We start from the raw sequence: 25,939 nt of genomic DNA, 5'->3' as shown, positions 1-25,939 counted from the left end.
GTGTTATATATGCTTTGTTGCCCGTAGTAATGGAGGAAAAGCAGGGCGGACGGAGTTGATGCAAAGAATGGGTGGATTGTTGACAGGTAATTTGTGTCCGTCCCGGGAATAATAATGGAAACAAGGAATTTGAGGGGCAAATGCACGGCTGTATTTTTTTCGGTGTCCGGTTTATATATTCGAGTTTTAGATATAATATATATACATGGCAGAGAATGATGGTAGTCGATCTGGGCTTGAAGGCGTAGAACAATATTTCATTTTTGTCAAAAAATTTCCCCTTGCAATTTTATTTTCTATAGCATATTATATATCTACAACCTAAATATTGTTAGAGGACTATTCTAAACCAGATTTAAGGCTTGAAATCGTGTTTGAATCGTCTCTGCAACAATATCACATGACCATATCTCCATCATGCCATCACTCCACGAGCATGACAGGGGTGACGTCACAATGAAGCTTTCCGGGTAAAGCTCTCCACGGAATGACGAGAAACAACGTATATAAACTGGGGAATGGCTTCTTTTCTCCTCGCCTCATTGTCACCGATATATATATCAGGAATATATAACGTTCCATTCCCATCATATCAAAATTCGGTTCAATTTTTTGTATTTCGTTATTTCGTCGACGATACCTCGATATCATATTATTTTGCTTGACATTGATTTGGAAACATTATTCCACTAGATCTAGGTTTTCCAAGTTACTCCGTCGGAAGAAGGTAATTCATATAATATCCCTGTCCGTACCCCGCGGCTTTCTATTGATGCGGAATCAAGAGACTTAGGTTCGCTGACCATACTGTCGTCCTTCTGCTGCATTCGAGCCCTGAAAGCAAAATCAGTATCTTCATATGATCAAGATGCCTTTCCTTGTCCGCGTCACTCCCGTCACGAGGGCGGCCCTAAGGCCAGCCACCAGCGTTGCGGTTGTTAGACCAACATGCTTCTCTACCTCCACTCGTAAGGCAGAGAAGGGACCCATCCAAGCAACCATGGAAACACTGAAAAAGGCAGACAGACTTGTGTCAGACGCTGCCGTGAAAGGAATTGAGACGGGAGGTATGTAGTAATGATCCCAGCTGATTTTTAGTTTCCAGCCTTCTCTTGTGCTGCTGCTTCTGTTGTTGATGGGAAGGGTTCCAATAGAAAATCGTGTTGCTTTTTGGCGAGTTGGTTCCTTTTTCTTTTTTTCGCACGCAAGGGCATGGGGCTGACAAAGGTGGTACGAGAATAGAGAAGGCAACACACAGAATCAGAGATACTATTGGTGGTAAATCGGGAAAGGTTGGGGGCGAGGCGTCCCAATTCAGGGACAGGGCGGGGGGCAAGGCTTCAGAACTTAAGGATGAAGCGAAGGCCAGGGCAGAATATCTTAAGCAGAAAGCTAATGAAGAATCGGAGGAAGCGACTGGCAAAGCATGATTTAATGCTTGCACGTTAGAGACCAATATTGTCTGGAAAGGAAAAAACAGGAAGGTAAAAACACAGACATGTTTTAATATGCTAGTTCATGACTTAGGGCTATTCGTCATTGGAATGAAATGTAGGAGTGGTAAATGCTATTTTGACGCCATTTGTATCACAGTTCATTGTTTTGTTGTGGAGATGGGCTCGTCCTGGACATATTTGTGTACTTTTTTGTATTGGAATAACATTTAATGACCTAAGTCGATTGGGAATTTTCTTACTCTGCACAGAGGTCCATGCCGCTCAAAGCAAGAAGTACTCATCACCTAGATGGCGGCAGCATGAGAACATATTCTCTCGTGCTGAACCCAAATTTCAAAACATCCTTATCCATGAGTTCCATAAAACGTCCCTTGGGAGCGGGCTCTCCATTCACAGTTGATCCATTCGCGCTCTCCAAGTCAATTAGATACGGCCGCACCCGACCGTCCCTATCGCCGTACTCGTTCCGCTTCTCGACAAAGCGGAATTGTAGTGCAGCGTGTTGTTTGGAGCAACTTGGATGATCAACCGGCAAGTCGACGACTAATCTTTCCCGCCCAATGAGCCAACAGCTCCGCTCACTCAACTGTATCGTCTCAAGTAGGTCCTCCCCCTTAAATACGTAGAGGCGCCAGGGGTCCTTTGCGGGCGGTTTCCGAGCTTCAGGGGGCTCATGATATTTGAGGATAACGGAGGTCAAACCGTCACCAGATTTCACCATGTTGGTCTCGGCAGCCAAGCGGCCGGTATTGGAAAAATTCGGCTTCTCCTTTTCTGGAAGCGGAGGAGAGTTTTCTGGCATTGAGTCTCCGGAGGTTTTGGAGAATGCATCTTTCTGGGATGGGAGTGGGTTTTTTGAGCGTTTGGTGAATCTGGGAGATGGACTACGAGACATCTGATGATGGGATGATCTTGTCTTTGAATTTGACAAACTTCGCCGTCTCCTGGACGACCTGTCACGATGGTCTTCGTGGTCCACCTTATCCCTGTATCGTCGTTCGTGTGGACTGCGCCTAGAACGGTCGTTTCGTGTTCTCGACGTGTCATCATAGTCTCTAGAGCGGCTTCTCCGACGGTAGGATCTATGCTCTCCGTGGGATGACTTGGCCGGGCTTCTAGAGTGTCGCCTGTAGTCCTTCATACGTGGTCGATCGTCGTTAGATCTTCTTCTATGGCTTCCACCATCTTTATTTTCAGCTTCTTGAGAACGCGTGTAATCAATGGAATGCGGAGAAGCTAAACGCTGCCCCCCGTTCCGCCCATCATATCCGCGTCTAGGCATTGTTTTCATCGAATTGCGCGACGAAAACTGGGGGTTGTGGATATCAAACCAGGGAATGATGCAATTTGGCAGCGAAAGACGGAGATTCGCTCGGCCCGACTTATCTCAGCCACTCTGTTCAGGGTGTACTAACCCGATTTGGACTACTGCCACTTAGATGATGATGAAGTGTGTTTTTGGAATAGATCAATCAACATCAGCAAGGACTGCAATGTTCTACTGTTCTTATCTCGTCTGAATACTGGATCACTTGCTCTGCTTCATCCAAAAAATTTAGCAACTCTATATCTTTTACAGGCGATGAGCCGCATATGCAACTTCAATTTTGATGAATCACAGAGAAGTTAAAAAGTGGCCAGCTGCATCATGCAAGGAGAAGAACAGTTCAAAGAGTCAAAGATATGCCTTGACACTTATCTTTCAACTCCGGGGCTGTGTGAATCTAATTGACTTCTTGTTCAATCCACTCTTACTGATCTCTTATTGTGAGTTGATCTACAGATGGGGAAGCAGAACTTTTGTCTCTCTCTGGCAAATACAGTGGTGGAATTGAAAATTAAAAGATTATGACTATCATCCGGTCGATATTGGAAAGGATTTCAGCGCTTACTTCTTTCCCTAGCGGATGTTAGGATCAGGCAGGGATGGCATCGGGATGCTAACCTTTTGACTAGAGAGCTGATAATGATATATGACAACATCAGCGAACCGGACATAGTGGATCGACTTGGCCATGTCCGGGCACTCATTGCCTTTGCGCGTCTCACTCCATCACCCGAGGATGCATTGAAGAGATGGAAAAATGGTCTAGTCTACCACCAATTGAGTAACCTAACCCAACAAACGCCCTGGCCATTTTATCTCCAACGGCGGTAGAACGCATTTCCGGCAAGATCCCCATCAACAGTCACCGTAGCATAGTAGCTCTCAGTAGCGGGATGGGGAAGGTATTTCTCTCGCAGACGGCGTGCACCAAGCTTAACAGTTTTCCCTTGGAATGTATTAGATATGACAATTGAAGAAGATCATTCTGGCGTACATGGGTTCCGTGAATGCTCTTCCCAGGTTCCGTAGTTCTCACTGAATAGTCTGGCGGCTGAAGATAGCGTAGCATCGGTGACTATATCACCAGAAAATATCTCATACAATTTGATTTTCTATGTTGACATTACCATATATGCGTCTTGCGAAGCTTGTCTACGGGAGTAGCCGTGGCGGGTGTGAGAAATCTGACCGTACGAAGGGTTGGAGATGACGAGGTTGAAGGGTCTGCTGAAAGCGGCACTGTTGCATCTGGCACACAATCTTGGAACCTATCCATAGTGATGGAGGATGGAATGACAGACGGGAGATGGTGGTTGGCGGGGTATGTATTCTCTGGTTAGTCAAAGAGAGGCTGAGCCTGCTGAGATAAGCTCGGCCCGACGTCTTAGCCTTGATTTGGAAACAAATGCGGGCAGTGGTATCCACCACGATAGATAAATGCTGGTTTACTTTCGTGCGCCTATTCGAACAAATGATTCAAAGAGGGTATGCTGGCTACTTATATGGAGAGTGCGTAATTAACAACTTATTATGTTGAAACAGTCCACACTGTCCTGCTGCTGTGGTGGCTTGCAATTGTTTGGTGAATTGCCAATCGTCCTACAATCGACGTCTACATCCTCCACCCGTCGAAAGCAACCTTCCATTTCACGATGCGGCAGAAGATTTGCTCATACCAGTAACTCATATCCGTTGGAGTCTGAACCGGACTTATCGTGGCCTACGACGCCCACTTTTTCCCCTTACGACATATTCAAACTGTCCAAAGCCGAATGTTATTCCAAGAGACGATATTATGATCTTGTCAAACTCTACCACCCCGATCTGCAGAACAAAGATCATCCGTTATTCAAGAATGTGCCTGAGTCCATCAGGCTACATCGCTACAGACTTATAGTTGCGGCACACGAGATTCTTTCTGACCCTGCCAAGCGGGAAGCATATGATCGGAATGGACATGGTTGGCACCATCGTTCTGAGCTCTTCGCTCAAAAGGCGCCCCGGAGAATGGACGTACGATATGAAAGAGGCATGGGCGGGGATGACTCAATATATAGAAACGCTACGTGGGAAGATTGGGAACGGTGGCATCGAAGACATGACCGGAACCAAAGCCAAGCCTCCACGGTATCGCATGGCACATTTGCATCATTCCTCATTCTGTTGATGCTTTTTGGTGGTGTAGGCCAGGCGGTTTCAATCGGAAATTATTCGAGCCATGTTGCAGATCGCGCGAGAGAATCTCATGAGAAATGTGCCAAGTTTCTGCACTCCAGAAGGCAGCAGACTATTGCTCAGGTCGACTCGTTGGATTCTGGGCTTCAGAGCTTCCTGATAAGGCGGGATCCGTATGGTTACGGATTGAAAGAGGAAGAGGAGGAAACGTATCGAAAAGTTCTTAGCCCCAACAACAAGTCTCACGCACTTCATGCTATTGAGACGCCGTCGCCACCGCCAGAGAAGCCGCCGGAAATAGCAAAAGGTTGAGAGTCAACGAGGCCTAACCCTTTCATTTTCAGCCACTTGTTTTCCGTGCGTTTATTCTTCTATTTTTTGTATTTCTACTTCGCATTTCCTGGGATTTATCGTCATACGTGCATTGCAGGCGTTCGAAATCAAATTGTATCTCTACTCTAGATCATAATCATTCTTATAGTTCAGCTACACTAATAGCATTGATTCTTTTGCGAAATGGTCAAGTTCCCTTTTGCTTTCTCTATATCTCTGTTTTTCCACTTGCTATATCCCTATGATTTGGTCAAGAGGACATTCAACTAAACCCCCAGCACTATATGGGATATCACACAAGTCTATTTCTAATGAATGCAGAGGGTACTCCATGAAGATCAACACAAACTCCCATGGAACATTCGGATTTATTCCTCTCAGTAATGTCCTGCATCATCGACAACAGGGCAAGTTACGGTCCATCAAATGCGTCTGGAATGGGACCAATTTCTGTACTTTTTGCACCGCAACACATTAGCAATGACAATGATTTTAACGACAAAGGCTAGTTTATCCCACTACCACTGCGGTCCATTTATGAATGGGTCGAACTGCACTGCTGTTTAGTAGACGCAATGGCCTCTCACACAATTGCCGGTAGTTTTGCAGCGCTGCTGGCCCCCGGCATTCAGGGGATTTCCCATAAGCCGTTCGAGTTTTGCAAACGAGCAACTATTCTGACCACCCCGTCGTGTTGGAATGAGGATAGAGGGAGGGAGAAGCTGAAACCTTTATCTAGCTTTCCGCCGTTGCTACGAGTTTCATATTCGATGAATGAAAAGGAGATGTTTTTTGATGCCTATGTGTTCGACATGAGTGTTTTGGTGCATATCATTTCTAATAGCGCTAGGCTAGGCTCGAACTTCTAATCTCCGACCCTGCCCTGCCGGAGATTCCCAAGAAAACGTTTCGATAACCGAGATCCTAGATACTTTTGTCATTGGAACGAAGATGGAAAGCAAGATGAATTGACTTCTAGATAACGGCTGTCTAACGTAGCTACTGCGGAAAGGAGCCCCATACTGTTCGATTCTGTTTCTTTCTTGGTCTGCAAGATGACATTGGTAAGAGGTTAAAACGTCGAGGGGTTTCCCCTGCTCAGGTAGTGCTCAAGCGAACGGCAAAGAATAACAGCTAGGCCTCCGGGGTTGCTCTTGGCTTATGCTGAGTATGGAAAAAGATGGGGGAAAAATCACTATCCATCCAGATGTTCATCTCTTATTATGTCGACATTTTGGCAGAGTATTGCAAACATATCTCCCAGAAACTCAAGGTTAGGGCTTTTGAATTTCGGCCTAGGTATTCATGATGCTTGCCTTCTTCAAAATGTAGATTTGAGGCCCAGGACTGCAATTTTTTTTAACATGCAGGTCAGCAGATTCTGGAGTGGTTCCAAAGAATTTCATAATACACATACATTGGATGATGGGTTATTAGTGGAGAATGGACAAGTCTCATATCGAGACCTGATATACGCCTGTTTGATCTCAGAATCGAGAAGAGTGTGACTCGTTCAAGACTTTCCTCGACAAATCACTGTTGTGGATTGATAAATTCCAAACCCTGGCGATATCCATGAACACACCCCGCCTGAACCGTATTCGGATTTGAAATCTGGAGGGATGTCTCCCGCTATTCCCACGCTAGCTGTTTAATCTTCGTAACTTAACCCCCTTGCGCCGTGGTACAGAGTAGGAAATATATGGAGAATTCTGTTCTTCTTCTCCTATGTAATTTGTATCTCCGTTAATGGCAAATGCCATAACCCGGTCGATGCCCGTTGCCGGCACTATACGCGAGCTTCATCAAAAGCCGGATGATCATGCCCCTCGATCGAATATCGACTTTTACCAACAGGCGGTGTTACACTCAACAGCCGGGGAGGGCCAAATGGCTCTAGGGGCGAAGATCATTTGATAGCACCGCCCCATCCCTAAATTTGGTGACTCGAAACATCAAGACACTTGAAACAGTTGAAATGCGTATGCGAAGTGGGACGCAGCGCAATAACTTGTATGCCGGGTTAAGTTGTGGTGCCCTCTGTTGGGTTGAGCGGACGTACTGGACGCTGAGAGTTGCACACATTCAGCCCTGGATCCTGCAACACCACTCTGTCTGTGTTGCCAATGCCAGTCTTAACTAATTGCAAGAAGATATGCGTCTGCGGGGTTATTGTCGCCGGTAACAATGGTCTCATGTATTTAATTCACTTTCACTAGGGTGCGTGCAGGGAAACTTTCTTTTGCTCCCCCCCCTCCCGTGTAAATAAAGCTCAGCAAGGACGACTCGTAAAACAAACCATTCGGTCCTCGAGTCAATGATGAAATTTAAATCAGAGGAAACAGCTGCCAACTTCTTGTGAAATCTGAAAATCGCGAGGTTTTGCCCGCAATCAAAAATCAATTATGGCAGAGAGCGAAGCAGATATCATCGTTGTAGGAGGTGAGTTCCCACCTTGGAACATATTGACGCACAAGTAATCTCCTATTAACCGTCCTCTTATTTAGGGGGAACGGCGGGTTTGATTACTGCTGGCCGTTTGGCTCAGGCTAAACCGGACCTCTCGATATTGGTGATTGAGGCGGGAGCCAATTCTCGAGGTAACCCGATGGTGGTCAACCCAGCGATATACCTTTCGCATATCGCGCCGACGTCAACGGTCGCCAAGTTCTACAAATCCAAGCCCAGTGATTACCTTGCAGGACGAGAGGCCATTGTCCCGACTGCTAACATTCTTGGAGGAGGCAGTTCCATAAATTTCATGGTCTATGCCAGGGCCCAAGAAGTAGATTTTGATGATTGGAACACAGAAGGTTGGAGGGGAAAGGATATGATACCGTTCCTTCAGAGGGTAAATACAAAATACAATGCAATAGTTTGAGCGGTTTCTATTGCTATACCTTGAGCTCCAGTTCTGATACCTAACTCTTTGCAATGCTCGTCATGTCAGATCGAGCGATTCCAAGATAGAGATCCCGAAATAGATAAATCTATCCATGGCTACAACGGGGAGCTGAGCGTTTCGGCGGGAGGGACATACGTGCAGGACTCGTTCCAGAAAGATTTCTTCAAAGCTTGTGAAGAGATTGGTATCAAGAAGGTTCCAGATGTACAAGATTTCAAGACGGCAAATGCTGTTGGAGTAAGTCACAAAATTCTTAACCCGGCTATATCTATCCGCCTCTCTTTGTGATAGATGCGAACCTTTTTGTTAACCAGTGTAGCGATGGAATATGTGGATCGATGAGAAAACCGGCTTGCGGCAAGATGTGCCTCACAATTTCCTCTTCCCGATCCTAGATGCCGGGAACACGAAGCTCAAGGTCCTCACCGACTCGACGGTAAAACGAGTCCTCTTTGATGAATCCAGCCGAGCATCTGGCGTTGAATATGTTCCTACGGCAGACCCTTCAGCAGATCCGATTGTAGCACGCGCGAAGAAACTCGTCGTGGTTGCAGCCAATGCGCTGGGTTCTCCCCAAGTCCTGCAGAGGTCTGGAATTGGTAATAAATCGAAACTTGAAGCTCTAGGCATTCCAGTGGTTTCTGATTTGGATGGGGTGGGGAGCAACTATCAGGATCACAATGCTGTCTTTTATCCATATTCCTCAAAAGCAACAGCAGAAGAAACACTAGATGGGCTACTCACAGGCCGCCTCCCTTTCAAAAAAGCAGTGGAGCAAAAGGCTGCCAATCCCGAGCGCCACCTGCTTGGGTGGAATGGCCTCGACTGCTTCGGAAAGCTTCGGCCCACTGAAGCAGAAGTTCAGGAATTTGGCCCAGCATTAAGGGAAGCATGGGATAAGGACTTCCGTTACAGGGAAACTCGGCCGTTGATGCTTATGTGCACAATTGCGGCGAATCTAGCAAGAAAAGGACCACCAGTCGAAGGACAATATTTTTCCATGGCTGCGTATACCGCGTACCCATACTCACGAGGGTCGATCCACATTACGGGCAAATCAGTCACCGATATTCCAGAGTTTGATGCCGGCTTTCTCAACCACCCTGCGGATGTAATAAAGCTGATATGGGCATATAAAAAGCAACGGGAAATCGCGCGAAGACTGTCATATTACAACGGTCCCCACAGTATTGGTCATCCCATATTTCCGCCCGGATCAAAGGCAGACCCCGAGATAGTCGACGCAGCTTCTAAAGCCCAGGGATACCCAGCGCCGATAGAATACTCTGAAGCAGACAACAAGGTCATTGAACAGTTCATCCGCGAGAATCTCACCACTACATGGCATAGTATGGGCACCTGTGCGATGAAGCCAAGGGAGCATGGGGGAGTGGTAGATCAAGATTTAAATGTCTATGGTGTTAAAAACTTGAAAGTCGTGGGTAAGTCTAAGTTTTGAAGTTCTTCAATAAGCTTCCCCCTCTCTGTCATGCGGATTGCTGATGACGGCTCTCTTATTAGATCTGTCGATATGCCCTGCCAATGTTGCAGCAAACACGTACTCAACGGCGCTTGCTGTTGGGGAGAAAGCTGCGAGCATTATCGCGAGGGAGTTGGGAATCTCCGCGTATTCAAGTGGATTCTGAGATAGTTTTCACCGTTATGAACTAAGGATGTTGCCAGTGGATGACCGAGCAATGCTCATGAATAGTTATGTTCAAACGGACCTTAAGTTAGAGTGCTGAAATTGAAGGTTTGGTTTCAAAATCCATGTAAAACTTTAATATATGTCTTGCGTATGATCCCGAGGTTTTACCTAGAATTGTAATTTACATTGCTTGCTCCGTACTATGCAGTATGTAGCCTGTTAAAAAAAAGATTGTTGTTCAACAGCACAAAAGCGGTTTTCCCCCAGGTGAACTGAACGACGCAAGCTCCAAGAGCAAAGCGGGCGGGTTGCTGGCATGGCAGCGCGACCCAAGGGCCATCGCAAACCTTCTCACCCCTGTAGCGGTTCCAAGCGGCGCTATTTTGTCAGGCGTGATACATCGCAATTACATACAACAATAAGCACTTGCAGTTAAACTAACTAACGGCTGTGCTGATCCACTTGTGGATTAGGCAATTGATTTCCATTGTCGGGACAGCAGGAGTCGAGTGGGTGAGGGGAGTTAGTTACTCAATTCTTCTTACTCATGAAGCCACCAGGACGCCGAAACCCATGCGCAGGAACGAAAATCGACAAGGTCCGGGTAGATGAATAGAGATATTCGGCTCCCTTGGTGAAAGTGAAAAGCCCTGTATCCAAACAAGGGTATCCATCACATCAAAAATGTACACGAAGAAGATAGGAAATGCTCTAACCAGCACGGTTCTGGTCTAATTTTGAGAGGGATAGATGAATATAGATATCTATATGTACAGTGAAACTGCTCCGAAAACAGGCTCATCCAATATATATTCTTACAAATTTCCCTTGAAGATAATGGGTTCTCTATCACCCAACGCGACTTCCCTCGGGAACAAAGATATATGTACATGGATGGATGTGATATAAGAGTAATATTAATAGAGATCCCACTATCGGGATAAAAAAAAATCATGAAAAACAGAGACATGGTTAGAGCGAACAGGGGAATATTGTATAGACAAAACTTATAATAAGCATGATAAAATAAATAAAAAAGAAAGGGAATTTTGAAATGAAATCCAACTCAAATCACGGGTGCGGAAGGCAATCGCAAGAAGCTCCGAAGGTGAAGCCGTCATCTGTAACGCTATCAAGAACGCGTGGGATATTAAAGAGCTATTTTCGACAGTAACATATATATGGTTGCGCTTGGTGGAGTTCTCCCAACAATTTGCATGCGGAAGAAAGACAAAACCTGATAACAGACAAAAATCATCTCCTAGAATCGCGGCTATGATACCCCTCAAGCTCAGAAACCGGAGCTTGCTGCTGAGGGGTGGGCAGCTCAACCGGCACTTCACCTATCTTGTTTGATTGACCGTAGGTGGGATAGGCTGACGGGTTTACTTGTAATCGGCTCTTTCGTTGTCGACTGCGCCAGGCAAAAAAAGCAACGAGACCGAGCAGGATTACCCCGAAAGACACGCCGAATCCTATGCCGAATTTTGCCGGCTGTGACATTCCGGGAGATGACAATGCGGGTTGAGGATTATCGGGATATATGGTGGAGGTCGGTGAGCCGGTAGGTTGAGTTTCGTTGGGAACTGAGATGGATGTGGTCGTGGTTGATGCCTCCTTGCTAGAGGTGGTCTTGGAAATGATTTCGGATGTGGTCTCCTCGGGAAGGGTCTCGTTCGCGCGACGTTCAATGGATCCATCATCGTTCAAAAAAAAGCCACGCTTGTCGGCGCAGCAGGTTGGATCTTTGACACAGCAATAGCTGCCGTCTCTGCATATATTGACTCGTGGAAGGAATCCAGATGAATCCTCTGTTCATTTATGAGCCGTTAGCCCATGATATCGCATATGCTCTCTGCTTCCGCTGTTCTAGCCTCACGGCCGACTCACCCTCTATACAAACTTTGGCACAATTGTCATTCCAAGGGTTGGCGCTGCATGGCGCGCGGACGAGAGTATCTGGGTCCTTGTTGGAGACGCACAATCGATCCGGTCGGCATTGCTCTGCAGTCTGGCAACAAGAATCGGAATCTGGGCATTTCGTATTGTTGCCAAAACGTGTTCCTGTGGAGCCATAGCATATTATCTTCTGTTGGCTGCTCATTTTTTTTAAATCGAACGGCGAGGATAACTCGCGAGGGAGTATGGAGAGGGTGTGTGAGGTGTATGTATGACGAACACCCATTCTTGATGAAGAAGCCATGAACAACGCACGTCTGTGCCCCTTAATAATAATGCTTAAATAATGAATCCTTCTGCAGCCCCAAAGTTCCGTTGAGGTTCGAGGTCTCCCGGGTTTTCAACTCGCCATGGTTGGTCTGCAGCCTGCAGGGAGAGAAAATAGTCTGCCCCCAACTTCTCTGTTACCCACAACCCGTCCAGAAACCAACCAGTCGTGTTGGATTTCCGTCTCATAACTCGTACTGGTGCAAATCGGTGCAGCCAATACCTCACTGAGTCTTAGCGCGAGCTGTCCTCTTTTTCTTCACAATACATTGGTGTCTTTCTTCATTTTTCAACAGCCAAGAAGGGCGAACAACCCCGATCGCGCGCTGAGATGAGTTGGTAAAGTTTGTTTTGTTAGGTTGCATTTGAGAACTTGGCTTGTTGATTTCAGCAACGGATTGTACCTGTCGAGTTCATCAATAAGGTTAATCGCTAAGGCTAGCGTCCTCAACCCTGACCGACCTGCCATGGCTTTCCGTGACAAGGTCCCGCCGAATGTTCAGCCCTGTCAAGGGATGACAGGAGAGCTTGAGGGTTGGGATCCAGCCAGCCTTCAAACGACACAGCAGACGCCGCTTGTGGTGTGTCCGGTTGTCAACTCCGAGCAGTGTGTGCTTCCAACAGCAGGGTCTCCTTGCTAAGAATGCAATTCTTTGACCGGTTCGCCCGGATACGTTAGTGTCATCTACACAAGATCCCTTTTACGCGTTGCACTAGAATTTGGCTTTGGCGAACAGATCATTAGCGCTGATTGAAGCCGATACAAACATAACGCAATTTTAGGTTCCTGGTTCTCCACAGTCGCCCTTCCGGGCGGCACAGGGTGATAATCGCGTTGGCGAAGCGCATTGTGGCGGAAAGCGGTTAGGCCATGTTTGAAAATCAAGCGCTATGTTTGTCCATGCAACGTTGTTAAGCAAACAAGAAGCAGTTGATGACTGCGGCGCGTATAACTCTTGGCTGCTTCTTTGGTGGAAGTTTGATGCGGGATATGATGGAGCGTATTCATATTGACTGGTATCTCGGTATCTCCAGCGACTCTCCAGCGAGCATTTTCATCAAAACCAAAGCGATCGAAAAAAAAAAAAAATAAAGGCCAAGATTCCAGAACCGGTTGCTCCCCGCGATTGTCAAAGAATAAATAAACTGATGACTCCCGCTAAAAAAAAATGCCAATGCCTATGAAAGTTGCACACAGCCAAGAGAGGAGAACCAATGAAACAAGGGGTGATGAGAAGACTATGGAATCCATATTCAAGTGATGGGTCTCCACCCAGTTAGAAGTTCCTCACTGGGAATAAATATTTATCTAAGTGGATGAAAAATAAAATTAGAAAAATGGAAATGGCTATACATATTCATCCTGCATCATCCCCATATCCATATCAGATTCAAAGCGGTCAAAATTCGGCTGAGAGAAGGGTATATTCTGCTGGTAATCCACAGCTGGCCACTCCCAACCAGGTGGATTGTCGAAGAACCCGTCCCAGAGACCTAGCAATTGTGCTATGAACCGGAACCCCGCGACGAGGATTGCCCACACAGGACTTAAGATAGCTGAGAGGTGCGACCAGCGCCAGAGCATGGTCGGTATCACTAGGGGCATCCGCGGCGCATTAGGATCAAGACAATTCCGCTCACACGTCGCGGCATACAGTGGATGACAATAGAAGTCGCACATAACCAACTCCGTAAAGTACCAAGTGAAGAATCCAAGGACAATCCAACTAAGGCGCGTGAGACGGAGCCGGTTGGTGCCTGGGTGACGATACCACAGTCGAGGTAAGGGAAGTGCAACGTAGTGATGGCCATCGTTATGGAGACCACAGGCATCACAGGAAGAGCCCATATGGCGACGAAGCGGTTTCTTACTAGGTTTGGTGCTTTGCGATAATAAAATACTAGCGTCCTTGGTGATCTGGCGTTCAAGGCTTGCAAGCCCGGTCTGCGTCGCGTTGATACTCTGAACGAGAGATTGGAGTTTTTTATTCAACCGTTCAACCACGGTGTCGTCTGCCTGACCAGGAGATGCATCATTGGTCTCCTCCTCCCACGCCTTCTCTTCCTCTTCACTTTCAGACTTAATAAAAGGCTTAGAATCCAATATTGTCGAGTTCTCATTAAGCAGCTCCTGTAAAGAGTCGAGGGTGCTTTCTCCAACCAATAGGTCATGATTTCCAGATTTTGCGTCCTCAATAACCGCCTCCAACGCGCTCCGCGGTAATTTGGGTTTCTTTAATGTTTTTGGAGGATCTCTCTTTATCTTTGGTTTCGGCCTTGTCATTTCTTGTGGCTTTGGTGACGATTTTTCGGGCGGCGGCATTTTCGGCGGTGACTTTTGTGACAAGGACTTTGCTGCCTCTGCTAAGCGTCTGTTTCTGGGCTGGTTTTGAGCTGCTATCGTACTAGGCGAATTAATTTCAACAGAAGGATCTTGTGGGAGTTCTACGGTACGGTCCTGGGCAGGCGTATCTATCCATGCACCAGTCACCACCGGGGTCTTAACGTTTAAGAGGGTGTTATCAACTGCAGTCTGCTCCGGTGTGCTGGCCACACTCGGGCTTTCTCTTCTCGAAAGTGTCCGTAAAAGTTCCTGGGGGTCGTTTTTAGATAAATGTCTCGGTCTTTCCCGATCCATCTCGCGATATATAGTAATGGGAGAATTTGGTATATGTTCTCCTTCTATTGACCGTCGGGCCGGCTCCTGTGGCACCCTTCTTTCATTTTCCGCCAACCGAATTTCAGCAAACGCTTTCTTCCTGAATTCTTCAATCTCGTTCCTTGGAGCGGGATTATTTCGCACGGGTGGGCTATCAGAAATTTGTAATGATCGGGCAGTAAAGTCGATATCATGCTCTAGTCCTTCGTCGGTTGACTGTACCGTTCCATCATTCACATAATTATTCCCATTTGGTCGACTAGATTTGTTTAGCCAATCCTTGGACACGCGCCCGCGCAATCCCCACGTCTTTGGAATGTTGAGGGAAGGTTCTACATCTTCCCGAAACGCCTCCTCTTCATTCTGGCGTTGTAGATTCTCTAACGACAAAGCAGCTTTCGGCCCGACCTTAGCTTTGCTGAAAACTGGGGATTCTCGCTGTGTAACCTGTTTCAACCGGGCTTGATCCATAGCATGTTGAGTAAGGTTTCGTCGTAACGACTCATCTGAGATGTCGCTGAAACTAAGACTAGAGTCATGGATATCACCCGTACCAGCGTATGCATCCTCGCGTCGTGTCATCCCAGGGCTCGGGGAGACGCTTTGTGTCCGATCGAGTTGTGGTTGATCGTAGGAAGGGTCAAAATGGTCCGGAGCGACAGATTCGGCCAGGATATCCGCGTCAGAAATCTGTTGGTAGGTTTCGATAAGTTCGTCCGGAGGGGGGCTTGAAATTTCCGCCATCGGTGATGGTTCAGAAAATTTCCTCTCCCTCGCCATCACTCGTCTTGGAGGGGTTTTCACTTCACCGCCATCGTTGGCAGGTGGAGGTGGGCTGGCGGCAGCCTGGAATGCGCCCTTCAGCGTCCTGGTATTGTTAAATGTGATGCGCGATTGTGCGCCATTCCCAGGACTTAAAGTAGGAATTCGCGACTGATTGATCATGTTCTGCGTGTGGCCATTTCGTTGCGGTCGTCGAGTTCGAAGCTCGTCATTGTCGCGATCTTGCGAGTTAGGAGGGTGGGCGGTGTGGTCACCGGTAGACATAGCTTGAGTTACACTAGCCCCAAAGTTCCATCATATGCAGCGCCTACATAGCGCTAGATGGCTATATCGTTTGATGCTTTCCCTTCCAAAAATCTCAAGTCCGGCGGGAGGAGGCTGTGTGTTGTTCAATCCCGGATCGCGTCTGTTTGAAGGAATGACATGGGAGTCCCAAAAGGGACTAGCGGGAGGTATCGCTCTCCGCCATAGTTACCGTTCGGACATCAAGCTTAACCGCTGGATAAAAACGATGTCAGAATTGACACCAGCTCATTCATTCCGCTATAATAAACCAGACGCTAACTGGACACCAGCTAATAATTCATCCTTTATTCTGCGCCTGTATTTAGCTTCTGGATTGGTCTCCGTTGTATGATACTTCTTTTGCTGTTATAATGATAAATACTCATGGAACTTTGTCTATGCTATACTGCCTTCTTCGTCCATGTGAGTGCCAACTGATCTGTATGACTGATGCAGCCCACGACTGACACTTCCATAGAATAAATCCCACAATATCTGGACATTGCGGTGACTCTGCACTTGCTGTAAAGTTAGAACTAGAGACCAATTGCGGGTTCTGACAAGGAGATTAAGAATATCCGAAGAACTACCAACAACAGGTCAAAGAAAACGAGAAGGGGAAAACAAAAATATGGCAAAGCCCACCAAAGATGCCTCAAATAATAAACTGTCAGCATATACTACGAAGCCCCCAGATTCGTCTTCCAAAAAAGGCAGACTCTCAACAGCGCCAGCCCCCTTCACCAAAGTACCACAATCGCTCAACCCATTCCTAGCATCCCTCTCACCAAAACATGTCTACCTCATCCACCTAGACACACTCCCAGAAAAGCACAAACGCCAGATTTTCGCCCTACCCCTCTTCCTAAACATAGTCATCTCAGCCTTGATCCTCCTAAGAGTCTACACAGGCTACTCGACCTACATCGACATTCTCGCCTTGGCGTTCGGGCAAGAAAGCCCCGCGCAAGTCGACACAGCAAATGCAAGCTGGTCGTATCTACTCACCACCCTCCTCCGCAGGACCCTAACCTTTCTCTTTGATTACCTTCTCCTCGCCATCCTCCTCCCCTGGCCCGTCCGCTTTGCTCTTGGACCCGCTCGCTGGCGCCGCAAGCTCGGCTTCCAAGCCCGCGAAGTCATCGTGCGAAAAAGCAGGGCGTCGTGGAGCGATGGGCTAAAGCCTCCAACGTGGATCCGGGAGGATAACGAGACGATAATGACCAAGGTCATCCCAGCTGTCACGCCGCAGCGGCTGCTGAAAACCGGGTATCTGCTCATTGATGCGGATTGGGATCTGGATTTTGCGGCAATGGTCAAGGCGCATGAGCTTGTTGTGGAGGGGTTGCTGAAGTTTGATGATTTTAGGACTTCAGTGCTTGTGCATGGGGGTGGGGAGGAAGGGGCTGATGGGCTATGGTGGCTGATATGGAAGGTTGGGGCGGAGGATGGTGGTGCTGGCAGAGGCGCGCGGGCAGCAGATGGAGGAACGCTGTCAAATCCCCAGCGAGACAAAATTATCATGTTCCAGGAGAAGCTGGCGTCGATGGGGAAGGAGGATTTGTTTTTCCGTTGGGTGGAGTTGATTCAGTATGAGAGTACCCAGCCCGGTGGATTTACGCATGAACGACAGAAAAAGACGATGCAGGAGACGCAGCAGCTGTTTGAAGACCAAGGGGTTGATTTTGAGAAATTCTGGGCTGACGTTGGAGGGATGGAGGGAATAGACATGTAAATATGGAGCTATGAAGGATGTAGGATACCACTTTTTTCTTGACAATTTTTTTAACAGTACAGAATTTCATTGGTGACCGTCCTAAGGAACCTGCTTGCGCTCAATTCCGAATAATTTTGCCCGACATGAGCGAAGACAGGTATCGTATATTCAATTTCATTTTTTGGTCGTTTAACATTACGTCATACACGGGAAATGATATATTGTTATGGGTATAAATGAACACGACGCAAAAATATTAAAGATGCGAGTTAAGCCTATAGGTAGCAAAGAATACAAAATGATCAAAATGTCAAAATATTTGGAGCAAAGGAATATCATCCAAAGTAAACAGGAGAGGTGTGGAAAAACCACAATATAGCAAATTCCTTTCCCCAAGTGGCAAAACAAAATAGAAAATGGCACATGGATAATAATAATTGCAGTAGAAATAAAGGAGAGTCGAATGCTTGAATGTACGATTAAATTGCAGAAAAATTGTGAACAAATAAACTTGGAACAAAAAAGAAAGGAAAAGGAAAAAGAAAGGAGAAAAATAAGCAAGGAAATCTCAGAATTAGAAGACACTGATGAAGAGAGAATTTTCCCGTCCGCTTTCTCCGTTTCGCTCTGCGCAAATATAATCAAATCAAATCATCGCTCATGTGTTTGTCATTTCGTCGTTGTTTGGCCCTTTCAAAGAATTAGGCACAAAAAAGTTTGGTCATACCGTCGTATCATCGTAAGTTAAGAAGGGGGAAAAATGCATATTTTAGACATATCATGTTTTAGTTTAAAAGCAGGCAGGCCGTGGGCATCATCAGGTTCGTGAGTTTCGTTAGGCTTTCTTCATTTCCATCCCGCTCGTATAGGTAGTATGACACCAGATCGATGAAAGGGAGGGTTTGTTGCAAGCCAGGATTTGCCGTGAATAAGCCGTACCATCCAAAAAGAACTTCGATTCATTTATAAAGTCGAGAGTGACGCCGAAGGAGGGTAATCTCCGACTCAAAGTCTTCCGCATCTAGCGAACCAGAACCGAAAAGAGAGTAAGCAAACCCATAACTCTGCAATAGAAGGATTGGATAAAGGGGGAAAAAGCAGACGAAGAAAATTTATCTCCGAACCCTCCTCATCATCACCCAGGTAGGACTGGAATTAAACATCCAAGAGATGATGATGCAGCATCGACATGGGCTGAAAAACTAACTTGAAAAAACAAATAAAAATAAAAGCAAAACAAAACAAAAAGCCACTCACCGGGTTCTTTGGTAAAAGTAAGCACATGCTCATGATGTCGAGTTATTCGAGGAGTATATTGATCCGAATGGATGAATGTCGCACGGTCGAGATCCGAAAGGATAATTGTTTTATGGTCCACGCGCCGCATCCATGATTTCGACCCTATATAATCGTGTATAAAAGCCGTCCATACAGGAACGCTGTTATTTCGGGAATAGGATTATATGTCAGCTCCATGATCTCTGGCAATGGGGTTTTTGGAGGGCAATTGGTAGTTTTATATCAAAATTAATAAAGGGGTGACTATATCAATACAGCCGGAGGAATGGAGACTTACTCTGCCAGTTCACCAGAGTGAATCGAGGCCTGTAAACGGATAACACCGGAAGCGCGATCCTGGAAAATACGAAGCGCGTGGAGATAACTATCGTCGAGGATCAAGCTTTGCAAAAAGTGATTTATGTTAGTATCAAGAGGCCGACATGGAATATTTAGTCCTAGCTTAATTCGCTCCTGTACGTACCCGCCATAGATTTCCTTTTCATCGAGAGAAAATGGGTCTGGAGTACTGCTGATTGGGTGACCGGAATCTTGTCCTCGAAGCGCAATAAATGCGCAATGAAACAATACCATTTCTAGCAGGTTAAGTTAGATGATGATAAACAATGGGGCTGGAAGATGGTCTGGCTTTCTTACTCTCAATAGTGTCAAATTGGAGACTCAGCCAGGCCCTTAATCCTTGTTCTTTCGATGACGATGTACACAATAGGAGATGGGACTGTTGGCGAGAGAGCGTAAGCCTGTTCAACGGCTCCGTCGCATAAACCGTCTTTGACGGTGAACAGGTGACTTGGCATAGGATCCGAGCGCGATGGTCACGTGCACGCAAGTATAGAATGACGATCAAATTTGGTTCGAACTTCCTGAAAGCCACTCAGTACCAAAAATATAAACGGGAAGGGAATAATATATAAGACATATACTTACAGTCGAAACAGCTCGTGGAAGTCCTTCTCAAGACGAGCTAGTGTATCCGGCATACTAAAACCGGCGGCATAACATTTGGATCTATAACGAATTTTTTAGTTATCCTGAATATCACAAAACCCCGGGAACTTTTAGTAGAATGAAAAAGCAAAAGAACAAACTAACCCTTTGTTTGAATGAGGTAATGGCGTCTCGGTTGTGGTTGTAAGGCTACTGAACAAAGCCACAGCCCAGTGATCAACAGGATCAAGAAACGAAAACGAATCAGTGCTGGTAGAATCCGTTGTCGAAGGAGAATCTAGCGATTCAAACGAAGGAACCGGACTTTCAACCTCAAACCAACCAGGGGCATGTGGAGATGCGGTGCGACCACCAGTTGGTCTTCGACGTTCATATGACCGTTTCAGGGTTGGAGTTGCGGAGACCGGTGTTGGTTTGCGCAGTGCACTCTTCAAAGGTGGAGTATTTGAACGGGGACGCGCACCTAAAGTTGGAGGTGGGGGTGCGGGAGGGACTACTGATAGAGGAGGTGCGGTGGGCATGGTGGGTGCAAATGTTGTGGATGGTCCAAGAGGAGTAGTGGGCGGAGGGGGTCCAAAGGTACGACCGTCATTGGTGAAATTTACCTGACGCCTTCGCTCTGTATCAGCGGCATATCGCTGATCTTGGGCCATGCGGAGTATAGTTAACGCTTTACGGAGGTTAGCGAGGGCCGCTTGATCTCCACGTTCACTGAAATTGCAGTTACAGATCAGTAAATAGATTCGTCAGTTTTGCTTGTGGGTGGGATATAGAAGCAGGTTTTCCAAAACTGATAAATTTACAAAGGGAGGAAGAGTTTACTTTCTGACAACCAAAATAAGTTCCGCTAGCATTTGCTTATAGTACTGAAGCCGGACAGAGAGCGGGTACCCAGCTTCGTGTTGGAAGTAATTGTGCAAATTCAACCAGGTCTGCCGGACAGTGTGCTGCGAAGCCTGTGCCTGGCCACCGTTGTCCATTGCAATGAACGCTTCATTGATCACCCGGGTAGTATGGTGAAGGCTCACCCCGACGACCAACTCTACATCATTGTTAATGTAGATAAAGTTAGATCTGAGCGGGGAATTGTGGAGAGTTTCCAGAGAACGGAGACTGGCACAGATCGTAAAGAACTCTGTGACTACGGAGGTGATATTGGAAGCATCATCCGGCACATAGGCGACAAATTTGCTGAAGGTGCTCGCGACATTCTCAGCATCCAGAGCTGCTTGGATGAAACTCATACTGGCGCAGTTGATGACGGGGTCAACGGAAGACGCCCATCACAGGCAAAAGATTTGGGTGGGGGACATTTACATCTGAGCTTTCTGGAAGGGGTGAAACTTAAAAAGATATGGGATGGTATGTAGTATAGGTAAACAACCTTGAGGGGGCAATCAGGGAGTTAAAGCACAAGGTAGTGATGAGTTCTGATCAAGGCTTCCACTGTCCAAAACGCTCGCTTCATCCTCATAATATACGGCCGAGTGGAGAAAATAAATATTAGACGCGGCTCCTGGGGAATTTCAGCGGGTGAGTTGGCATTTGAAGCCGCATCGATGCACTAAGCCCAGTAAAGCCTAGCACTGCCCCTCACCGCCAGGCGCGGCATTAGTCATCGAGTGGCCCCCTGACCCCTGCTTCAACAGGATTATGGGCGTTGTTTGTTTGTTGCCAGGTTGCCAGATGCTTCAGCAAGTTGGTTGCAGCATCTCTCTTCACATCCAATAACTCACATCCTCTATCCTCCCAAGGTGCCCTCTGAAACGGCGAATAGTTGATTGACAAACAAGAAATGGGTAGCCTGTATCCACCACTGCCCAACACAGAGGCACAGCACATCGGAGCACAGCACAGAACCTAGGTTGAAAGAGTCAAGCACCCAGCCAGGAAAGAAATCAATCTGCTAACAAATATACCCTTGATATAGAAACAAACAATTCACTCTCTTATCTTTTGGGCCTTTCACCAGCCTGGGAACTGAAGCCCCGTTCTTGATCTAATATACTATGGTGGCAATATAGATGCAATAATGCACAAATTGGAGTGGATATTTGCAGTCCATATCCACACTGTATGTACTTGATACACATAATAAATAAATATATGCGTGTTTATGGATCCAGGCAGCTCTTGCGCAAGCCAGTAAGTATGTAGTAATGCTACATGCATAAAAGCTCAGAACATGAATCCATTGATATCAGCACAAGAATAAACCGCAGCCAGTCACGGAGTACTACTATCCTCTCTCAAATAGATTAAACCAATAACAGGAGAAACTCGTTCGGCTCCATCTGAATTTTCCCTTCTCTAGGCCCTTTGCATTTTACCTATTTACGCCCATTGCCCCATTTCTCCTTTATATAACAGACACACTCATATTTTGTCGTAGATATTAGAAACGGACAATAATAAATCAGACAAAACCAAAAAAAACAAGCAAGTCAGAAAATCAAAAGGAACACACAGAGAGAGAGTGTGGGAGAGAGGGAGAAAGGCAGAGATTGAATAAGAATTAAAAAAAAAAAAAATCACCTTTTTCAGACAGACCTGTAGTAGAAAGTTTGACGCTCACTTACTCTCATAGGTCAAACATATTTTAAACGAAGACAAGAGAAGCGAAAAAAACCGCATTTTGTTTCCCGCAGAGCAAAAGAAAAGCAAAATACCTGCTTACATACAATAACAATTTAAAAAATCACAGGTTGGAGAAAAAGTATATAAAAAAGAGAATTACAATTAAGAACCCGATAAAACCCTTTCATTAGAGTTAACATAAAATAACAGCAGAAACAGCAAGAGCCATCATATGGAATATTTTTAAGTAAAGGAAAACAAAAGGGCGAAAAAAAGGAGAAAAGAACAAGGGAAAAAGGAAATAAAAGCAAGTAACAAAAAGAAAGGAGCCACAATTGACAACCCGCACCATCATTCCCGTTTCCCATTCCCAGGCAAAAGGCACAACTATAAATAATAAGAAAAGGATGAATGGGGAGAAAGCAAAGAAAAGCCATTGGATCAACCGATATAGAACCGTCACAAGAGAACAGCAGTAGCAGCAGCAGCAGCATCATCATCATCATCATCATCGTCGACAAACAACAATTAGTTGAAAGCAACAATGAGAGAATCAAACAAAGAGTACAGAGACAGATCACAGGAGCCAGCAGGGAAGAAAACAAAAAAAAGCCGGCCACGATCTCCCTTTAAAACGTCGATTTAATTGCTGTTTCATTTTCATGCCCGAAGCCCCCTGCCTGCCTACCACTTAGGAAGACTCGTCATCCTCATCCTGTGCCTTGTGCGGGAGTCTTGTCAGTACATTCGGAGATTGGCATAAAGAGGGTAGGGGAATCGAGGAGGGAACGGGGTGGTGGTTGTGGCTGCCAGAGCAATGGGGACGTTTATGCCGGGGGGAGGGGGGGGATAATGAAGAAAAATGCAAGACATACATTGTAGCTCGCCTTCTCGTCCTCGTAACGCTTCTTGTCGGCAGCAGCTTTAGCCTCGTAGGGCGCACGCTGCTTCTCGTTCAAGGCCTTCCATCTCTCTCCGAGGACTTTACCAACTTGGCCTGCGATAAGGATACGCGTTAGATACAACTTTGGGCTTAGGGGAATGGAAAGGATTGGGGGATCGGGGTTGGATGGAATTGAACGGCGCGAGGAGTTTTTTTCATCGCGTTGTTTGAAACATACCGAAAGAAATACCGGGGTTTTCCTCCCGGACGTTTTCGCGCTGCTCGTTGGCGAAGAACATGTAGGCGGAGAGACCACGCTTGGGAGCATTGGGGTCTGTAAATGCGGGTGAGTTAGAAATTGAAATAGCCGCAACAACAAGAGTGGGGGGGAATGTGCCGCCTCCGCAGATTGGATGGATTTACGTACCTTTCTTCTTCTTTTCGATACTGCGAGGCTTAGTTTTGCGGGAAGCTTTTTCCTTCGGCATGTTGATGCAGTTTTGAATGTGGTGAGTGTGGTAGTTGCTGTGTAGATGCGATGCGGTGTCAGTCAGCTTCTTCCGATTGAGCTTATGCAACTACGAGAAAGATTCAATCATGTCGCAGCCAAAAGAATTGAAGAAAACGGTGAATGACGCGTAACCCGGGTGGAATTTTCAGCCGGACAGTTCTATGGTGGTCATGGCCTAGGTCATGAAAGGGGTTTGTTTGGGGTGGGCTGCGATGCGCGTATGTCGTGTCGTGACAAAGCACCAGCTGCGACGACGACCAGCGATGAGCTCCAAAGATGAAGCGCCTTTTTGGAGCCGTTTAGAGACGCGACAGCGCTCAATGGGCGCATGTTTTTACATCTTGGAGCTCCTTGTTGGGCGTGGAAGCAGGGCTAGCTCACGGGCAACATTGTAAAGGGAATGAACAAGCAATGGTTGGAATGAAAACAGGACAGCGACAATGGTTTATGAAAAACAAACAAGCGCGTTTAAACAACGATGAGAGGCATTGTATGGAGAGAATAGAATGTTGTGGATACAAATAATTTGTCGAGTGTTGAGGAATAAGTAAAAGGCGTGCTAGGAAAACCAAAATTTATGAAGAGGGGAGCTCGACTTACTCAGTGTGTCGTACTTTATTTTTGTATGGGGGGCTTTTTTGGGTTGCGTGGAGGGGGAAATGGCAGCGAAAAGTTGTATGGGAGAAATTTGGTGAGGGAGAAAAGAGAGGGAGAGCAGAGCAGCGAGGAAAAGAGAGGCAGCGCAGGAGTGCCGCCTTTTGGCCTGGCTCTGCTGAGGCAAAATCACCGGGCGAGACCAAAGCAATTGCAGGGCCCGCATATTCTGGCCTGAGGACTGCCCGCCGTACTGTCATTTACCCCAGTTTTACCCAGTTTTACCCAAATTTACCGCGCAATTACAGCACACAGTGCCATACCAACCAGGCAAGGCAGCCGCTTGTCACAAAAATGGGCCGCGATGAAACAATGGGACGTGACGATAAGACTCGATGGGGCGTGGTTTTTCGGAATCCACTGGCGGCTCTGCTTGGTCGGCTCATCTGGGCCTTGTTGAGTGCGTGTTGATTAAAATTCCCCCCGTCCCCATAACCCTGATGAATTTCCCTCTTGATCGAGCAGCTTTCCCTTCACAACAAAAACAACAAAACAACAAATAATCGTACGTTGCGTAATCACACTGATCCTTCCTTCCTGTAAGTTTAACTATTTGTCCACAGTATGGAGTATGTAACAATCACTCATCTTGAGTTGATCCCCCATTATTGATTCCAACTTTCCACATCCCTTTGCTTTCCCGTTGACTTTTCCCATCTCCTTTCTAATTGGTTGTACCCTTGGAATAAATATTGGGGTAATCATTTCTTATACAGTAATTCCGCATGCTGCTCTTTTCGTCCACTCCAAATATCCGCTAATCATTCAATATGCTACTGCGTAGCGGCAAAATTTTCGTCCGGTTGACATAAACGGGCCCAGCCGGGGGATTTTTGCGAAGTACTCGTCAGCAGCAACAGCGGGGAAAAATACATGAACATTTAGTGCATGCCCATGATGGGCGCATTGTGCGGAATATACAGATCGTGCGTTTTTCCTTGCGTATATTCCGTATATCATAGCGATGCAAAATCAGCTAGCTGCCCAGCCAGCCAGCCAGCCAGCCCAAACAAAAAGAGGAACTTTTGTCTTCAAAGGAACGCCCAAAAAACCGACAAGCATCCACCGCAGCAGGGTCGGTTACTGGTTGCTTCTTCCATGATCCTGCCCGTTCTGTACGATTCAAGGATTGCACAGTATCAAAACTTTAGTGTATGACCGACCATCCATACAGAACCAAGAGAGCATGATACTGGTAACAGCTCTCCCCTTCCTCTGCAGAGACAGGTACCCTCCACCAGTGTGCTGGGCGACATAATCCCAATAAGGCGAGCCGGGACTGCTGGAAAGTGATGGTTCCATGCCTAGTTGTCCAGGCATTTGGCAGTTTCCACCCATAATGCTGATATGAGGCTTATATCGATGCTAGAGGTTGGTATTCCAGCTGGCAGAGTACACAAGGAAAGCAGCGCGCAGTTGGGTGGAGTGGACGGTTACAATACCGTTACATGTATTACGGTGGGTGGATACAGACAATGTGATGAGGGAGAGTTGGAGGGGTGAACACGTATGGTAACCCCAATACGGTTTCTAGTTTGAAAAAAGTTTGTTT

General features: G+C 46.6%; 11 protein-coding genes across 11 annotated transcripts; 5 read left to right on the top strand and 6 right to left on the bottom strand.

The window, feature by feature from the left end:
• Positions 1-868: 868 nt before the first annotated feature.
• Positions 869-1,430, top strand: HCBG_06766 (uncharacterized protein; the record flags this gene model as incomplete). The annotated part of the gene is made up of 2 exons (XM_045433815.1): positions 869-1,067; positions 1,243-1,430. The coding sequence occupies 2 exons, from the start codon at positions 869-871 to the stop codon at positions 1,428-1,430; spliced, it is 387 nt and encodes a 128-aa protein (XP_045285296.1).
• A 307-nt stretch (positions 1,431-1,737) lies between these two features.
• Positions 1,738-2,739, bottom strand: HCBG_06765 (smad nuclear interacting protein; the record flags this gene model as incomplete). Its single annotated transcript, XM_045433814.1, has 1 exon — positions 1,738-2,739. One exon carries the CDS (start codon positions 2,737-2,739, stop codon positions 1,738-1,740), a length of 1,002 nt encoding a protein of 333 aa, XP_045285295.1.
• An 857-nt stretch (positions 2,740-3,596) lies between these two features.
• HCBG_06764 (uncharacterized protein) lies at positions 3,597-4,060 on the bottom strand (the record flags this gene model as incomplete). Its single annotated transcript, XM_045433813.1, has 3 exons — positions 3,597-3,730; positions 3,779-3,896; positions 3,974-4,060. The coding sequence occupies 3 exons, from the start codon at positions 4,058-4,060 to the stop codon at positions 3,597-3,599; spliced, it is 339 nt and encodes a 112-aa protein (XP_045285294.1).
• A 30-nt stretch (positions 4,061-4,090) lies between these two features.
• On the top strand, positions 4,091-5,271 carry HCBG_06763 (uncharacterized protein; the record flags this gene model as incomplete). The annotated part of the gene is made up of 2 exons (XM_045433812.1): positions 4,091-4,105; positions 4,327-5,271. The coding sequence occupies 2 exons, from the start codon at positions 4,091-4,093 to the stop codon at positions 5,269-5,271; spliced, it is 960 nt and encodes a 319-aa protein (XP_045285293.1).
• Positions 5,272-7,697: 2,426 nt separating this feature from the next.
• Positions 7,698-9,843, top strand: HCBG_06762 (alcohol oxidase; the record flags this gene model as incomplete). The annotated part of the gene is made up of 5 exons (XM_045433811.1): positions 7,698-7,734; positions 7,800-8,105; positions 8,205-8,434; positions 8,517-9,639; positions 9,749-9,843. 5 exons carry the CDS (start codon positions 7,698-7,700, stop codon positions 9,841-9,843), a joined length of 1,791 nt encoding a protein of 596 aa, XP_045285292.1.
• A 697-nt stretch (positions 9,844-10,540) lies between these two features.
• Positions 10,541-12,254, bottom strand: HCBG_06761 (uncharacterized protein; the record flags this gene model as incomplete). The annotated part of the gene is made up of 2 exons (XM_045433810.1): positions 10,541-11,656; positions 11,736-12,254. 2 exons carry the CDS (start codon positions 11,947-11,949, stop codon positions 11,100-11,102), a joined length of 771 nt encoding a protein of 256 aa, XP_045285291.1.
• Positions 12,255-13,154: 900 nt separating this feature from the next.
• HCBG_06760 (uncharacterized protein) lies at positions 13,155-15,777 on the bottom strand (the record flags this gene model as incomplete). The annotated part of the gene is made up of 1 exon (XM_045433809.1): positions 13,155-15,777. One exon carries the CDS (start codon positions 15,775-15,777, stop codon positions 13,420-13,422), a length of 2,358 nt encoding a protein of 785 aa, XP_045285290.1.
• A 283-nt stretch (positions 15,778-16,060) lies between these two features.
• On the top strand, positions 16,061-17,635 carry HCBG_06759 (uncharacterized protein; the record flags this gene model as incomplete). Its single annotated transcript, XM_045433808.1, has 2 exons — positions 16,061-16,221; positions 16,277-17,635. One exon carries the CDS (start codon positions 16,430-16,432, stop codon positions 17,531-17,533), a length of 1,104 nt encoding a protein of 367 aa, XP_045285289.1.
• Positions 17,636-18,474: 839 nt separating this feature from the next.
• On the bottom strand, positions 18,475-19,794 carry HCBG_06758 (uncharacterized protein; the record flags this gene model as incomplete). The annotated part of the gene is made up of 6 exons (XM_045433807.1): positions 18,475-18,536; positions 18,773-18,954; positions 19,092-19,196; positions 19,278-19,389; positions 19,451-19,677; positions 19,742-19,794. 6 exons carry the CDS (start codon positions 19,792-19,794, stop codon positions 18,475-18,477), a joined length of 741 nt encoding a protein of 246 aa, XP_045285288.1.
• A 341-nt stretch (positions 19,795-20,135) lies between these two features.
• On the top strand, positions 20,136-21,765 carry HCBG_06757 (uncharacterized protein; the record flags this gene model as incomplete). Its single annotated transcript, XM_045433806.1, has 4 exons — positions 20,136-20,270; positions 20,614-21,124; positions 21,412-21,460; positions 21,693-21,765. The coding sequence occupies 4 exons, from the start codon at positions 20,136-20,138 to the stop codon at positions 21,763-21,765; spliced, it is 768 nt and encodes a 255-aa protein (XP_045285287.1).
• A 716-nt stretch (positions 21,766-22,481) lies between these two features.
• Positions 22,482-24,393, bottom strand: HCBG_06756 (non-histone chromosomal protein 6; the record flags this gene model as incomplete). Its single annotated transcript, XM_045433805.1, has 5 exons — positions 22,482-23,060; positions 23,215-23,336; positions 23,461-23,556; positions 23,650-23,747; positions 24,325-24,393. 4 exons carry the CDS (start codon positions 23,708-23,710, stop codon positions 23,031-23,033), a joined length of 309 nt encoding a protein of 102 aa, XP_045285286.1.
• Positions 24,394-25,939: the final 1,546 nt, after the last annotated feature.

This window comes from Histoplasma capsulatum (genome assembly GCF_000150115.1).
Source record: "Histoplasma capsulatum G186AR genomic scaffold supercont2.10, whole genome shotgun sequence".
Taxonomy (NCBI): Eukaryota; Fungi; Ascomycota; class Eurotiomycetes; order Onygenales; family Ajellomycetaceae; genus Histoplasma; species Histoplasma capsulatum.
The sequence above is the reverse complement of the archived record's forward strand: the minus strand, read 5'-3'. Positions and strand labels throughout refer to the sequence as shown.